Source organism: Neodiprion virginianus, chromosome 7, assembly GCF_021901495.1.
Source record: "Neodiprion virginianus isolate iyNeoVirg1 chromosome 7, iyNeoVirg1.1, whole genome shotgun sequence".
Classification (NCBI taxonomy): domain Eukaryota; kingdom Metazoa; phylum Arthropoda; class Insecta; order Hymenoptera; family Diprionidae; genus Neodiprion; species Neodiprion virginianus.
This window is the reverse complement of record NC_060883.1, coordinates 23,820,648-23,837,716: the sequence shown is the minus strand read 5'-3', so window position 1 is coordinate 23,837,716 and position 17,069 is coordinate 23,820,648. Positions and strand designations below refer to the sequence as shown.

The 17,069-nt window shown below is 49.8% G+C and overlaps 1 protein-coding gene across 2 annotated transcripts; it reads left to right on the top strand.

The window, feature by feature from the left end:
• Window positions 1-550: 550 nt before the first annotated feature.
• Window positions 551-17,024, top strand: LOC124309092 (uncharacterized). Of its 2 annotated transcripts, none has more exons than XM_046772350.1 (6): window positions 551-901; window positions 8,962-9,340; window positions 12,279-13,806; window positions 15,629-16,143; window positions 16,268-16,388; window positions 16,467-17,024. In XM_046772350.1, exons 2-6 carry the CDS (start codon window positions 8,971-8,973, stop codon window positions 16,501-16,503), a joined length of 2,571 nt encoding a protein of 856 aa, XP_046628306.1. In that variant the 5' UTR covers window positions 551-901; window positions 8,962-8,970; the 3' UTR covers window positions 16,504-17,024. The 2 variants fall into 2 exon arrangements, with proteins under 2 accessions (XP_046628306.1, XP_046628305.1); XM_046772349.1 differs by having other exon boundaries at window positions 551-911.
• The last annotated feature ends 45 nt before the right edge of the window (window positions 17,025-17,069 follow it).

Sequence of the window (17,069 nt, the reverse complement as noted above, 5' to 3'; positions counted from 1 at the left end):
ACAAACCCGAGTCGAAATTTAACGCCTACATTTGACCCTACCAAGGTTCGTATAAATCTATGTTGAAGGAAACTGAATCTAGAAAATTCAAGTCCCGAGCCCTACTTTTTAATTCGATTTCATACGTTTCGATCGTATTTATTGTATTTCTATCGTAATCAACCGTAATCGATGGACCTTTATCAGCTGGTTAGGATTTCGAGCGTCAAAGGTGGTTCCGAACCAAAATTTCGACCCGGGAAGAATGGAAAAACGGTGAGTTTGCTGACAAAAACAATCAAGGAGCATACACAAGAGAACAAGGAAATGGTATCCAGGGATGTGAATTCCGCGGATACCTTCGATCGAATCAATCACCACCGAGCGCATGATGCATCGGGGGTGGGAGAAGATCGTCCGGCAATGATCCCGCCTGGGGGGGTCGAGTAAACACGCGGTTTTGGGTTCATGTCGGTCGTGTCACGGCCTAGGGGCGGCAGAGTGGGGTTGCTCGGGTGGGGGAAACCACGACACATCACGGTCTCTCTACGTTCCCCGTTGCGGACAGTCTGCGCTGGTCTGCGCACGGCATTGATCGAGGTCGCACGGGTTCCCTGCCGCTCGTTTTCTCCTTCACACACTCGCCTTTTCCTCCCGCTTCTACCTAAACTAATCGCGACATATACCCGCGTGCGCGAGCCTCAGTTTGTTGTGTGCCTTTAATCCCGTTAACGAGGAGACCAACCCCCGAGGGGTCAAAGTTCGCGCCGCGTGTGACGAGAACTACGTACGTCCCGCCGATCGAGCGCGGACAACTTTGTTTGCACCAAACGACCGGTTGGACGATTAGTCGTTGTACCGCGAGTGTAACAACAGAGGAAAACAAAGCCACCCGTCGTCATTGGTGATGGTGACGAACTAGGCAAGTATCGGTAAGTTGTAATCCCGCGTTCTCGCGTTCTTCGCATTGTTGTCGTCGTCGCTGCGTGTGTTGTCGGACGATCGAATGCCGGAACGTTGACTCGATTCGAATTCGAATGCGATTCTACTCTCTGCCGCGGTGTACGTCGGTGGTTACAGGGTACCGCGCGTGTGGAAGAGTTGCGAGGAGATGCGAAAAAGTTGCGGGAGGGGGGAAGAAAAACGGGAAAACAAAATAGTAGAGAGTAAAAAAAAAAGAAAAAAACGTAACGCGGAGAGAAATGAAAGAATTTAAAAAATAAACAGGTCCCGGCCGTAAATCATTCGCAAAGTACAATAATATGGAGAGGGCGAAGAGCGGGTGGGGGGGGGGGGGGGGAGGGGGAGGGAGAGGAGGTGTTCCTGGGTCATAAACCAAATCGCATTGGGTGACCCCGACTGACCCTGGCTTTTGTGCGATACTTTAACGTTCATTTCTCGCACACGTCCATCGGCACGGACTCTCGATGGCGAACCCCTACGGTGAATTTTTCGTATATTTTTTATGTTTTTTTTTTATTTATTTATTTAATTTTTTTTTGTCGAGCACAAGTACTAGACGCGAGTCCGTCGCGTATTTACCCTCGGCCTGCGAGGAGATCTCGAGGCGAGCGAGGAGAGCCCGAGGTTTGAAGAAGCATACCTAGAGGATGGCCTTGCATCGTACAAAATAATCAAGCGGCGTGTCTGACTGCATAGCTGCATATGATAATGCCATCTCTCGCCTCCGCGCGACGCACGGTGTACCAGCAGAAGCACCAGCGGCAGTTCTCCTCCTTCTTTCATTCGGAAATTAATAGGCAGGTAGCCGGATCGGACGGCTAATGGGTCGAGCATTCGTCGCTACAATTATTATGCCCGCTATACCTACCTTGGCTTATCTCTCTCTCTCTCTCTCTCTCTCTTTGAAGTCGAGGCTCCGTAGCAGGCGGAGAACCGTCCCGAGTCGAAATTTAGCGCCTACCGAGACTCGTGTAAACCTATTTTGAAGGAACGTGAACCCAGAAATCCTACGTCGAACCAAAGATTTTTAAAAATTAAAGTAACAAATCGTAATTTGACGCTCTCGGTAGACGATTCAACCCATTTTCACGCTATTCGATCTACGGCTCCTCCGTTGGACCTGTAACTCCTCATATACATATAGGTATATTATTACGGCGACATTCGAGTGTTCACGATTAATAATCCGAGGGCTATTTCGACATAATTTTGACGAGTTTCGATAACATTTGAAAATTAAGTATCGCGTTTCAACTGTATTCATTCAACGTTCTCGCGAATACAAAAACCCTTTCAACTGATCGAATATACAGAAAATACGATGAAACGCGTCTGTAATCCTAATTCTTATTTATTGGGATTTTAATTTGATCCCTCACGTTTTAATCGTATTTTTGGTGTTTCCACCATAATCAATCGGAATCGATGAACATTTAATCAGCTGGTTAGGATTTTGAGCGTTTGAAGGGGGGTTTCAAGCGAGCCTAAGCTTGGCATTTCGGTAAATTTCGAACATTTTTATCGTCAAATCAGGGTCTGATATCGCACTGAAGTCCAACGCAAAGATCGCTTCTTCCGAATCTCCGGAGGCTTGACAACTCCACCGATACTTCGCAGACGTATCTCGCTCTGCTATTCTCGCGACGAGTCTCAAACCCTGGCCGATGAAGCGAAGCGAAGGGATAAAAATCACGAGGGGCAGAAACGGGCTCGTCGCATCGCCGCGAATTCCTGCAGCTACAACGAAATAATTCGAGCAACCGTCGTTCAGAGCGTTTCTAATTAAAATTAATCGAAATCGCGACGGATGTGAAGGAGGCAGGTGCAACGCACAGGCCTCGCTTTAATCAAAATTACCGTCGCAGGTAGGCGTAAAATCCGTAAAACGCGGATGAGCCACCTTGAGTTCTTTTTCACTCTCCGAAAAACGTCGCCTCCGACTCTTTTTCCGTGGTATTAATTCCCCGCCGCCGCCTCTGCTTGCAGATCCTCTCTCGGAATTGTCATCGAGGCAAATTCCACGTCGTCGAAAGTATTTCGCGACGATTCCGTCGGACACGGGAGACCGAAATGGCACCTTATATCCTCCTCGCGGAGGCTGCAAGTATATTGTCGCAATTAAAATTCACTCGGACCGTGACCCGACGGGCGCCTCTCAGCGCTTCTCGAGCCTCCCAAGGTAGACGGCGAGCAGTCGTTACCCTGGAGGTAGGTACCGATAGTACCCCGCAGTTTTACACCGATACCGTCTAGTACTACAGGCGATCCGGTCCACCGAAGATTCAGCGTTCCATGGAGCGTGTCTTCAACCTATTAGGCTCGTCTATCCGGCCGCTCCGCAATCCTAAAACAATACGTTGTTTCGTGCCCGGCTCTGTAACGCCTCTCGCAGCAGGTGTAACGTGGCTCATTTTTTAACGGTGTTTTTTTATTTATTTCTTTTTTCAACGCACCAGTCGAAACATTTGTCACGAATACTGAAAAAAATTGTCGTCAAACCTGAAGAAGATAGGAAAATATCTAGAACCAATTACTGAAGTATTTTTATTTATTTTTATGTGTATACCTTACGGGCTTGTAATGTATTAGCTTATTTTTATTTTTTTTTTGAATCGTGGTTCAATTAATCGTTGACCAATCAACAGCAAAACTGCGCCCAACAATTCCGCAGTTGGCTGTCCTCGTCTTTTACCCGAAAGATTAATCATCTCGGAGCAATTTGGTTAACAGTTTTTATTGCCGAAATAGCAGTATCACAAAAGTAGAAACAAATAAACTAATACATATATATATAAGTCCGTAAGGTTTTTTTTTCAGTCTTTGTCACAAATTTTTCGAGTGGCACCTTAAAAAAAAAATAAAGTTAAAAAATCACCAACTCTAATCAGGTGTGTCAATCGCCTGCCTTTGTCCCGTTCCAATCCGATTCTTATTTCCGTTAAAAAATCGAAATTCTTTCTACGAGGAATCCAAGATCCGAAAAGCATTAGAGAAGAGCGTAAATTCGTTACTCAACGATCGTCTAGGATATTGAATTTTCTCGTGATTTCGTCCTGCGATCCGATGGTGCGACACATCGTCGGCTAAACAAGGCTCGGGCAGGAGGAAAAGGATGTCTGCCGAGCCGTGGCGAGGCGGGTATCCGAGAAGGAGGTGTAGGTATCGGATGTTGAGCGACAGAAGGGTACCGAGACTGGTCAACCGGGTCGAAGGACGCTGCAGGACTATGCTCAACGTGGGCTGACAGTCGTCGTGGTTCGAAAACTTGACCATCCTGACACGCAGACGGGGGTATTGCACACGGGCCGCGTGAACCGCAAGAGTCGGGCCCCGGACCCCGCGACCCCCCCGCCCCTCCGCTGGACTCGTAAAAGTTTATCATGCGACCGAGTCACGCGCGATCTCGAAACGAGTTTTTTTCAACGCTTCAGGATATCGAGGATCGACGTTTCCCCCTTTATTATCGCGGGGACCTAGCGGGGTCCGAACAGTACCGAGTCGTCCAGAAAAGGACGCGAAAGTTGGAAAAGGATCGGCAGTTCCGAAAAATGTTGACGACGGAACGAATTACCTTCGAAACGACGGGAATCGGTTCGGACATTTGTGATCTCCCTTTTCATCGGCTACAGGGTGAACAGACATTCGCCTCTCATCGTCGCCACGACATCGCGTAATAAAGAAAATAAGATCGCGTCGTGTCGAGGGAACGGGATGGGCGGCAACAGGGGGGAGGACGAGGATCCTGCGGTCGCCGTAGATGGTTCGATCCGAGCGTTTCTGTATTGCCCCGGTGGATTGACGGGAGTAAGTAGAAGCGGTAGCTGCAGCAGAGCTCGAGGGCTACCTGAGACTAGTCCGTCGAAGAAGCCAGCCAACGGCTAGACAAAAACTAGGATATGCCTAGATGGTAGCGAGCCACCTCTCCGGAGAACGGGAAAGGGGGGTAAGGTGGAGGAGGAGGTGCGGAGGGACTCGGAGTAACGCGGAGTCAGAAGCTGCGGAGGTCGTCGCATGTACGTGTGTGCGGGGACCTGAACACCGTGTCGATGCCGGAGTGCACTGAACTTGGCAAGAAACCCAAGGTTGCGTGGCTTAATGATCTAGTTTCTTCTTCTTCTCTTCTACTCCTCTCAAAAGATATGATTCACCATTATGCATTCACGGGATCCGCGGCCGGCTGACTGATCGCCTCTCTCGCTAACCGCGTCCCTTTCTTCGTCAACGAACCCGAGTCGAAATTTAGCTCCTACTTTAGAGGAGCTCCTACGTAGGGCTTCAAGATAGTAAACTCGGTTCTACTTCGATGCAACGTCAGGCCTTAATTTGACGGTAAAATTGTCAAAAATTTATCGATTTACCGAGTTAAGCCTACCGGCTTGAAACCCTCCGTCAACGCTCAAGATCCTAACCCGCTGATAAAGATTGAACGATTCCGATTGATCACACGCGTTTAATCATATTTTCTGTATATTCGATTAGTCAAAAGGTCATTGAAACTCGTCAAAATTATGTCGAAACAGCCCTCGGATTATTAATCGTGAACACTCGAATGTCGCTGTAATAATATACCTATATGTATATGAGGAGTCACAGGTCCAATGGAGGAGCCGTAGATCGAACAGCGATGAAAATAGGGTGAACGGTTTACCGAGAGCGTCAAAGTAGGGCTCGGTACTTTAATTTTCTAGGTTCGGTTTTCTTCATAGTAGATATATACGAACCTTGGTAGGGTGAAATGTAGGCTTTAAATTTCGACTCGTGAACCAGCCAGGGTCGTCGATTTCGGGAGGAGCACAAAGGGAGGAAAACAGGCACCGTCTCCCCTCATCCCGGCTTGTGGCACGACCATGTCCCAGTAATACCCGTAATACCTGCCCACCTCCTTGTATACCTCTGTAATACAACCACAACAGGCTTTCATCGCCACTATTGCCGTTGCATTCTCCTCGTCCTGAGGTGCGACCGAGTGCGTCGTACGCTCTGCGACATGACAACGGAATACTAATTCCGTCATGCGGTACTACGCTGCTAGTAACACGCGCTGACCGCGAGGCCACTGTGCTGTTCGATTTTCGACGTTGGAACAACGCAGGTCTAAGCGGAAAAGGTCTCGTTTTCGCTGGTCATCGAGCGCGTCTCTCCGTTTCGTGTGAAAATCTCGTCGAGCTTCGACCGACATCCAAACAACGTTTGAACCAGGACTCGGCAGTACTTACGGAGCACCGTTACAGGGTTCGAACGGCGTTTGGCCAGCACCGAAGGCTCTTTCGGTTCGAGACAGACGATTTCGTGAGTTCGAGTCCCAGAACGATAATACGACCGAGTACTGGGACGACACGTGCGTTTTCCTCCGAGTCTGAGACACTCAGTTTTCGAGGTATAAGTATAATAGTAGAGACGACGTCCGTCCGAAGGGTACTTGAACCTCGAATGACTCGGCGGCGCGACGACGGACGGTGATAATATTCATTCAACGAATGTCCCGCATCGTACAAATGGTAATTAAAATTTCCGATAGTCGGTTCTCGATGCAGGAGCGGGAGTCAGCGGGGGACAAGGCTGCCTGGAGGACGCGTGCAGGAAGCGGCGAACCCTTCGGAATGCAGTCGAGTAGTGCTAAGGTCTTTGGGTGTAGTTGATCGTGGGAGTCGGTGTGAGGGCAAAAGAACGAATTCTAAGGCAAGAGGCGTACAAAGGCCGCCCTGCGCCTCGTCTTCTTCGTCTCCTCTCGAAGGCTCCCTCGCCTTATCCTCTCCGAACGTGAGAGGCTTTCCGATGCAAATTCAGCCCAGCCGTGGCTCCTCGGCGTCCTCACTCCCGAATCGACGCCTAGCCTTCTCCTTTTTTCTCTTTCTCTCTCTCTCTCTCTCTATCTCTCTCTATCTCTCCATCTCTCCTTCTCCTTTCCTCTTCCTCCTTCATATTCCGCTCGAATTCGACCCGCCATCGCGGAGCGTCGCGACGCGTGCCGCCTGCCCTCTGACCCCGACTCGACTTATCCACACGTCGACTCCGCGACGCGACGTGCAACAGGTAGTCTCCACTTCGACGAGGACTAGGGCTTGTGAAAAGCGGAAATTCTCCTTCGTGTGAGTGCCCGAGGCCTCCACTCCGGCCTCTGTGTCGTATACCTAGCGAGCTATTCGTGAGCTCGGGGAGTGCAGGCTTGGCAGACACACGTGGGTATTATTAACTCTGAAACGGGTGTTGACAGAGGAACGTTAACCCCGTGACCTTCCCCGGTTAAACACGCCATCGTCCTCGCCGTCAATTATATTGTTATAAGGATCAACGATCGATTGACCGACGCTAATGGAGAGCTTCGCTAAGGTTCTCGACAATGGCTCTTCACTTACGTTCACTTTGCTAATTTCACCGAAACCCTGCCACTAATTATCGTTCGAGCGATCCTCCGAATCACGCTTGCATATTCACTCGAGGGTTCGAATTAGTTAAGCAGTTGCCTCGTTGGCGAATTAGCTCGAAAAATCACTAAAAGTTAGTCACCGCGTTTAGTACGTCGATTGGCGACGCAAGAGAGAAACAAAACGTCGACCTCGTCCGAGGTGACTCGCGATTGGTTACAATTACACCGTATTATCTGCATACGCTTCTCATTCTCGAGACGTGCAAGTACAAGCCGCGGTTACGATTCCAAGACGCATCATGGAACAAGGTCCGCTCTGTTTGTACGACGAGGTCCGCACTCCGCCTCTAATTCTCCTCCTCCTCCTCCTCCTCCTCCTCTTCTTCCCCTCCTTCTCCAGTTAGCAAAAAGTTAATCGACTACTTCCGTTAGCACACACTAGGATCGAGTCGATTCGAAACTGCAGGCAACGCTGTAAGTTATCATCTCCTGGTATCTCGAACACAGTAGTGTATCCCAGAAGCCGGTTGGTTGTCTCGTTTCTTGTTTCTCAATTTATTTGGGTTAAGGCGAGCCGCGTCGGCCGCCGGTCATCATCGTCGCTCTTCGCGGTTCTACAGGCGCGGTTGGTTAGAGAGACGCGTCTGGTTGCAGAGGGGGGGTGGGTGTCTTGGGGGCCCGTTTCGCATTCTGCAGAGCGCTAGTCAGCATCGGCCCGCAGAACTCGGCCATACAAGAGAGCGCGAGCTATCTATAACCAGGAGTCTTTACCCCCGGATCGCTATTTGCGGCTAGTCGAGAGTTCCTCCGGCGCGTTACCAAAAGGCACGCGACTTGTCGCCGTGCCAAGTCCCCCGAGTATACGAGAGAGCGATTCTCTCCGATATCTTCCTCGCCGAGCGTCATCGATCCTCCCCGATAATGACGCCCTTAGCCCGCCTTTAGGACCGACGCCCCGAAGGTCCCCCGCCGATCACCCGGTGAAAGTACGGAATTCTTTGCCGCCGGTCCGACTCCGGAGCGTTGCGCAATCGATTGGCAACAGGTGTATCGCCGCCGCATAATTGCACCGTGTATTATGCCGCTCAACAACGAGAGATCGAGTCTTGTTTCGTCCTTGCGGCGCACGCGTTCGTCGCGCTTTTCAAGCCTCTCCTTTGCCAGTCGCCCAGCTGGCCTTTACTCTTTGCAATTTACCTCCAATTTGTCACAACTTGGTGGAATCGCGTAAAGGTCACGCAGCTGCGCAGGGTGAAATTCACCCCAATTTCAAAAAAAAAAAAATGACGTCCTTCTGCAACGATGATTTTTAAAAATCTTTAAGAAAAATAAGATCCAGGTACTGTTTAAGGATCGCAGAAAAAGGTCTCTCAGTTTTCCCAACCAAAATTGACTGTCTAATTATTGTAAAACATCGGCAATTGAAGTTGAGGTAACAAAAAAATTCACTCAGAATGACCAATTGGGGGTTGACTCTACGGAGTATTAAATCGTGTAAAAAACTCGTTTTCCGCAGCCGCAGGAGAGAGAGATCGATTTCGCTCGAAGATGTCCATTTGCAACCGCGCCGCGCGAGAGTTACTCGAATTTCCGGACGTCATCGACCGTTAAAAAAACAAACCAACGAACAAACAAACGTTTTTCGATTCCAGGGTGCTGCGATGTTCAAGCGACTGGCCAAGTCTAAGCGGCACAGCGTCGAGGGGGTCGGTGGCGAACCCAGGCCGCCGAAGGAGTCCTCGTCCTTCTGTACGCCACCCCCGTCGCCGTCGGTCGGATCCCCGCCGTTCCCGGAGGAGACCCAGAGCGTCGGAGGTGGCGCGAGGGCGCCGAGAGCGAAACAGGCGAGAAGAAGCTGCGGCGACCAGCCTCTGAACCTCAACGTCCAACCGCTGGACAACTACCAGGATGGACAGGACGAGCCCGACCACCAATCGGGCCGCATCACCCGGGTCAGTACCGAGACCGACTATCAGATGGTCACCGCGGTCCCGGCCTACATCGTGGAACACGAGCCGGAAAAACAAAAAGGTACCGCAGATCGAGTATCTCTCGCATCAGCCGTGTGTAATATACCTGGTACCCGATCGTTGCGTGTGTGTTTTCCGTAAGGTTTTTTTTTTTTTTTTTTCTTTTTCATCAGCTACAACCGGTGTTTAATCGCCGTTTGACAGTCTCTTGATTACGGTGATCGTGACGACGACCAAGAACTTGCGGACTGTTATTTCACGTCCGTGTCTTCTTTCTCTTCCTGCTTCGTGTGTATCACTTTCGGAAAATATCCTGCTGGTATAGCTTGAGTACGAGGGGTTGATCACTCCTGGAATATGCCGCACACTTTTCCGGAAATGTTGTCAAATACCTTGAAACGTTTGAAATTTTCTGTAATCTCTTGTCATTTTTCAAATCTCATGAAATCTTCTGAAATTTCTCGAAGTTTTTCAAAGTCTTCTGAAAGAATTTAAATTCTCTTGATAAATCCTTTGGAATCTCTTGAAATCCCTGAAATCTTTGTAATATTGAAATCAGATGTGCATGAAATCGACGAGAAATGAACCCCTCGCTCGGGTATAGCCTGTTTCGTACGTGCTACAATTACCGCCTCGACTCTGTAACCTGCACACGTCACCCTAATTCTCGTCGTTTCGAAGCTAGGCGAGAGGTTGTGAAACCGGCGAAGCTGTTGTCAGGGAAGAAAGAATTATACCTGGTATAAGATAAAGCGACTCGTTGTAGTCCTATTTTTTTGAATCTTTTTATCAGGATTGAAATACCAGTTCACGTGTGACGGGCTGCAGGGATTTGGTACCGCGGACGTGTGTATATTCGGTGCAGTAAAAAAGAGCCAAGGTGACAAAATGATTTATACGCCACGAAGAGTCCCGAGTTCTATGTACATATAAAATACAGATAAGTCGCGAGGCGTGTGAGACCTCGAGGCGAGATTAGCTGTCGCTGCAGGTTGATTTTATAACCGAGTTTCGCCGCGTTTGATGGTTCCTGCAACTGGTTCCAGGGCTCGACGAGGCTCCGGAGCCGACGAGACCGAGTTGTTACGGATCGGATTGCGCAACGATCTCGAGTGATCTAGGAATAATCGAACGATCGAGGAATGCGCGGCCACGCGATGCGCGACGCACCTGTGGGAAATATTTAATTAAAATACTAAATAAGTTTTCTCGGCCGCGTATCCCTGTTTTCCTTTTTAATTGAGAAAGGCTAGCCGTAAATATTGGAATCGCGCCATTAGCGTCTAGCCGGCTCGGCAGCACTAAATTGACCGAGTGCTCGGACATCCCATTAGCCGACTGGGGACGGTCTATGGAAACTTCGAGGAGATTGGGGGGGGGGGGGGGGGGGGGCGCGCGAGTAAGACGAAAATAAAAGGGGCGACGAAACGGAAGAAAAAGACCCAATTACAGGTACCTATCTACCTTTCTACAATCCGGTCCATAACACCTGCCGTTAGGAGCTGTACACAAGAACGGAAGCTATTAACTTTCAAACGTTAGCTCAAGAAGGCCGTTCCAACAACGCGCGTGTCGCTTCCCCCTCCTAAGTCGCTGCAAGAAAAGATATCCTCGCGGTATAGAACGTGCCCCTTTAAACTGTACGGTCCGAGTACCGTGCGGAAAGGTGTTTGATTTTTACGGCTGATATTTATTTATTTATTTTTTTTGTCGCGCAAATGCAACCGAAGATAACATTTTCTTTTTCACGCCACACTACGCACGAAACGGTAAATAAATTGATACTTTCTTCGAAAAGAAGTTCAGTACCACAATTGGAAAGATTTCATTTTTATTGTAGAATCCGGTCTCCGCGGTAATATATATATAATACAAACAGGGAAACGGAAAATGGAAAGCGGAAACGTGATCGAAGAAGTACGAAAGAGAAGAAGAAAAGGTTTCATAGGCAAAAAGAACAAACGCGGAATGTCGAGTGCATTTCACGAAGAAATTGTTTTTTTAATTTTATAAGAAATATTGTTCAGTTCGTCATGATGAAATGGTAGTTTTTTCATCGTTGTCATGCCTTTTTTATACAAGTATCTTGTATTTTGCAAAAATACTGTCCGTCACGGATGAAAATGTAAGTAATTTTTGGATTCAGCAAACTCGAAAACCTAACATTCGCCAAAAACATCCCGTTCGGCTGAACGGTAAGCTGGTGTCAAAAAACCCCACCAAAAAATGAAGAAACCTTGTCGTACAATTTTTTCAACGACGCTCCGGTCCTCTCGAATACGCGGAATCCAGGCTCCGTTCAGAATGTAGTTGGAATACGAAATTCGCCTGCGATCGTGAAGCGCGTCGATTCCGCAGACTCCGCGCTGCTGCCGAGCACGATCCGTGATGTAGTTAGCCTCTCGCAATCCGAGGTAAGAATTGATAATGTCGCGTGGCGAGTCTAAGTGGACACGGTTGCGCGCTCTGACGACTTCCGTGTCCTCGGTACGGGGTCGAGGCAGCGGTGTTTTGCGCCGTTGTGCAGAATTGCATTCTTCGTCGTCCGTTTTAAAAATATCCCGCCCGGATCGCGGCTCGTTCGAACACCGGCGCTAATTCCGAAAGATCGCACCTTTTCCGTGGCTGGTTAGCGTCGGCGGGACCTCGAGGCTCGACGAGATCCTCTTCGTTCGGTCCGTTCCTGGGTCCTTTCTCGAAACCGAGGCGTTTCGGTCCCGGCTCATCCCCCTCCTTTCCGCGCTTCCGCCTTCCGCCCCTCGCCGCACGCACCGGGTGCCGTTAACTGGGCGTAGGTATGCCGGTCGGGTTGACATCTCTAAAAACTAGTCCCAAAATACGCGGAACCAGGTGCCGTCCGCTCGTCCGCTTCTTATTCGTCGACTCGGCGTCTTTCCTGGCTACCATATGTCGTCGCGTTCCGCAACCTTTTTAGCCTTTTTCGCCTCCGTGGTTTTCTGATCGACGAGGCCCGCTAATCGCGGTTCGTTTCGTTTCAGGACTCGGCGTCTGGGGCCGGAGGATGAGCAAGAAGATAGACTCCTTCCGGAGGGTCAGCTGCCGCGAGTCCCCCGTTGGGGTGCCGGAAGTCCCGGGTGAAAAAACGCGGCTCTTCAGCCCCCCGCAGCGGTCCGCATCGCCGTTCAAGTCGTTCTTCATCAGGATGGGGTCTACGGGGATGCTCAACTCCGCCAAGAGCAACCGCAGGTCGCTGCAAAGCGTCGCCGACGAGCAGACCCAGAGCAACCGGAAGTCGAACGGGATTCAGGCCCTGCGCTCGACTCGGTCCCCGGAGAAGGACCCCCAGGCACCGCTCTTCAGAAGCTGCAGTACCAGCCAGCTGAACACGACCCTGACCTACGTCAAGGGCGACGACCCCTCGGAGGGAATCGACCTCAGGATCGGCGGGAAGGAGGGCGGAAAGACCGTGTCCTGCGACAATCTGGCCGGTCAGCTGCTCGACGATGTTTTCGAACCGGGAGAACGCGTCCAGGAGAGTCCGAACCCCGGGACGACGTTCTACTCGTGCGACTATTACGCGGATGGAAACGCCGACGTTAATCTCGCGAGGAAATCGGTAAGCTGCGATTTCCGCGAGCCGAACTGCGGCAAGGAATCGAAGGAGCTGGGAAAGAAGAGCAGCTTTCCGTACGCCTTCCTCAGGTCCAAGCTCTCCGTTCTACCCGAGGAACGTCACGCCGTTCCTTCCGCCGTCTCTCATCGACCGGAATCGGATCGACTGTTCAAAACCGTGTCCGAGGAGCATTTTCCATCGCTTATCAGAACCGACGACGCCGTCGAGACGACGACGCTGGGTCGACGCCGATCACGCCCGGGAGGAACGGCGGCTTCCTACCTCAGAACGGGGGGGCGCAATTCCTACTCCGAGTACCGGAGCCCCGGCTACGATCAGCAGACGGAACACGTCGACCTCGCCGACCCGGAAACGGCGCCGACGCTCCGGTCTCAGCGTCGAAATTCGGCGCCCAGCGCCGAGCAGCGCCTCTCCTCGCACTACGTCAGCTCCAACGAGTCCGGATACGACAGCGACGGGCCCCGAGGTGAATCGGCCGCGGCATCGGAGGCCGAGGCGCTGAGCCTCAACCGCGCCGACAGCTCGGACACGAGCAGCGTCGTCGACTCGGAGATGGAGAAGCCGACGCGGAGTTCGACGCCGAGCGAGTACCCGGACCGCCCGGAGAGCGGACTCGACGGACTGCGCTGGCACCAAACGACCTCCGGCCGCATCCTACCCAGCATAAATCAGATCCCGGTTTCCGAGACGGAGGGCCTTGTCGTCGCGTCGCCGCACAGGGCGAGACTCCAGCGGGAGAAGACCAGGTTCCTCGCCGACATTGTTCAGGGTGGCAACGTCGTCGAGCGAGTCCGGCGTCAGCGTCGATGTCGGATGGTCGACCTGGTCAAGAACGATCCCAACAAGACTCTCGGCATCAGACTCGCTCGGCAGAGGTCCGACCGACTTCGTTACGTCGTCGTCGAACTCGAGGACAAAGGAATTGCCCACAGGTATATGGTTGCAACGTCTCAAGGGGAACGAGGGGGGTTACAGCTTGGACGGTCTAAAATTATACCTATTTTTATAAGCTTTTTTTTCAAGGAAACGAAAGCACTTGAAGCAATTTGAGTTTGACGGCTTTGTTATTTACAGTTTCAAGGACATTTTAGAATTCTTTCGTTCAAATTAGCCGCAAAATGGCGAAATGGCGCGTATAAGCAGCGAACGACTTCAAGCTCGAGGGCTCTTGCGGTAGCACATCGCTTTGACATTACTGTCCAACTTGTGAAAGGTGGAAAAAAATGTTCGAATTGAAAACATTTTTTCGAATTCGAGCTCGTAGCCAAAATGTTGAAAAAAAAATCTCTAATATATACAATTACGAGCAAAATATTTTATCATGAGACAAAAAATTGTTGAAAAAATTTGTACAAAATAATTTTAGAATTGAAATTCAACGAACCGATAAACAAGTTTTAATGATTTTGTCAAAATTTCGTGCCGATCGGATAAAAATTGGCCGAGGAATCTGCGCCACCGGATTGAAAACGTAGTCGTTAGCTACTTATATGCTCCATGCCGCCATTTTGCTATCAATTTCGATGAAAAAATCCTAAAATGTTGTTGAAACTATAAATAATAAAGCCCTGAAACTCAAATTATTCTACGTGCATAGGATTTCTTTAAAAAAAAAAAAAAATCCTAAAAATCGGTACGATAACAGACCGTCCAAGCTGTATCCCCCCTCCCTTAAATCACGGATCGTGGAGAGAGAAAGTGGGATGCAGCCGTCAACCCCCTGATTTGCTTACCGGCTCTCCGCATCGATCAGTGACTCTTCAGCCTCCCGTCAGCGTCACTTTCGTAGCTTTTTCAATTCCCTTCGTTCCTCCGTACCGTTTGTAAAGAGTCCCTGAAACTTCTCGGGGTCGTGTCAAGGTCGAGAACTGGATCTTCTCGTACCCTGTGAAACTGTGTTCCTCGTTAGAGACCGAACGACTGGATTAGATATTCAAGTTTACTCAAACGACAGTCGTCCCAGGTACCGAAGCCGCGAAGCTACGCGGTTTCCATTCGGAATTATACGTACGTACCTACACGCGGAGCGTTCAGCTTTCAGATCGCGTACGACACGTATTGAAGAGCGTGATAAAACCGGGGCTTGAACGGTGTAAAAGCTTTTCTTGGGAAAAGAACGGAGAGAAAGAAAGAGAGAGATAGATAGAGAGAGAGAGAGAAGAAGGAATGTGCTCGACGATCGGTCAGGTTGTGTGCTCTCTTCGCGGTAAACGCCTTCATTACTGCAACAGCTTCTGTTAAGTCGGTTAGCGGTTTTCGACGTATCGCTATATTAGGTGAAACTTCCATCTCGACACATCGTCCGAGCTTGACGACTGCTGTGCAATTTCGAGAAATGAAAAATTCTCCGAACTCTTGGCACTGTTCATGTACACTTAAGCACTCGCCTTCTTGAATCCTCGCAACGATAAGTGCCGCTTTCGCTCGTTAACATCGCGTACGGTTCTCGGAGAATAGACAATCGCTTAAAATCGCCAATTACACCGTGTTCAGGATTTCACCTGCACCGCTCGTCCAATCCAATTGTCACTTGTCAGGGTTTACTCGGATACAAAGTAGGATTTGGTACTTAGGTTTGCAGGAGTTTGGGGTTCGATGTAGGTTTTGTCCTTAAATTTTTATGACTTGAAAGGTTCAAATTTCTAGGTTCAGTTTCTTTCAAAGTAGGCTTACACGAACCTTGGCATGGTCAAATACAGGCTCCAAATTTCGCCTCAACAAATTCTCGACCATGAGCAATCCGTTTCTTCACAGAGACGGAAGACTGAGACTGGGAGACGAGATCGTCGAGGTGGAAGGTCGTGACCTGGGAACGATGGAGTCGCTGCAGGCGGTTCAAGACTTTTTGGCGTCGTTCACGGGCAGTAAGATACAGCTGCTGACGGCGTACGACGAGAACGTTCCTCAGGTCTGTTCCGTCCCGACGCTGCTTCCTGGGGAGACGGAGTACTTCGAGAACGCGAAGACGCTGTCGAACATCTCGCTCTGCGACGATCGGGATCGACGGGTGCCAGTGTCGGGTTCCGGAGTGGTAGACCATCGTCGACGGCCGGACTTCCTTCCCCTGGATTCCTCGGCCCCCGAGACGATCCTGGAAGCGCATCGGTACCCGACCAGACACGCGGCCCGTTTCGAGAAGGGCTTCGGCCGTCCGAGTCTCGGCTTCAGCGTCGTCGGGGGACGAGACAGCCCCCGAGGTGAAATGGGCATCTTCGTCAGGCGCGTGTTTCCCGGGGGCCAGGCCGACGCCTCCAAGTCTCTTCTTCAAGGTGAGGGGCCGCCATTCCGTATTCAGCCGGCGAGCTCGGCGAGGCCTGGAATTCTTAATCAGTTCTCCCGGTTCGGTTCGCCTCCTTTCACACGGACTCATTCTTGCCTTGCCTCTCGTTTCAGGCGACGAGATTCTCACCCTGAACGGCAAGGTTCTTCGCGGCTTCACCCATCGCGAGGTCATCGAACTCTTCAAGGCCGTCAGGGAAGGGCCCGTGGAATTGGAAATCGCGAGGAGACACAGGTCAGCATTTTTTCCAAATTCCTCGTCCAACTCCAAAACCACCGCATGCCTGCGATGACGTGAACTTTCGTTTTCCAGGTACCCCAAATCACTCCCGGATTCGTCGACTTACTGAGAATTATTGGTCGGTTATAATAACTTGACGTAGCAGCTTGTGTTAATTGTTATATAAAAATTCTTCGCGAACTAGATTCTAACTTTATCTATATACAATGTACATGCGATCTCTAGTCTCGTCTAACAACGGATCTTACAATTAGATTTACCAACTCGGCTCGCGTTTCTTATTTTATTCTCATAGATACGTTTGTGTATATTTAATTTATTGATTATTATTCCTATGATATATTATATATTTGTATAGATGAATTTTACGTCGGTCTACACGGAGTCTGAAATAATTAGGAGATTTCAACTTTCACCTGATTCACGTTTCTAATTTTATCCAGATGTTTTAATTTTAAATGTATTTTATAACGGATATATTATGTGTATATATATATATATATTGAGAAAAAAATGTTTTATATTCTGGTATTTACGAAACACTGCACTAAACACACACGCACGCACACCGGCAGGCACACAAACGCATAAACGCGATATTTACTGTTAATAAAAGAACATGCATTGTCATATTGACGCGTTACGTGTCGTTCGACGAATTGATAACGAGCGGAT

Excerpts from the sequence above, each read along its gene's own strand:
- LOC124309092 (XM_046772350.1), top strand. The coding sequence starts at position 8,971 with ATGTTCAAGCGACTGGCCAAGTCTAAGCGGCACAGCGTCGAGGGGGTC. Across the intron at positions 9,341-12,278 it reads CGAGCCGGAAAAACAAAAAG|GACTCGGCGTCTGGGGCCGG; the intron begins GTACCGCAGATC and ends GTTTCGTTTCAG. Across the intron at positions 16,389-16,466 it reads GAAATCGCGAGGAGACACAG|GTACCCCAAATCACTCCCGG; the intron begins GTCAGCATTTTT and ends TTCGTTTTCCAG.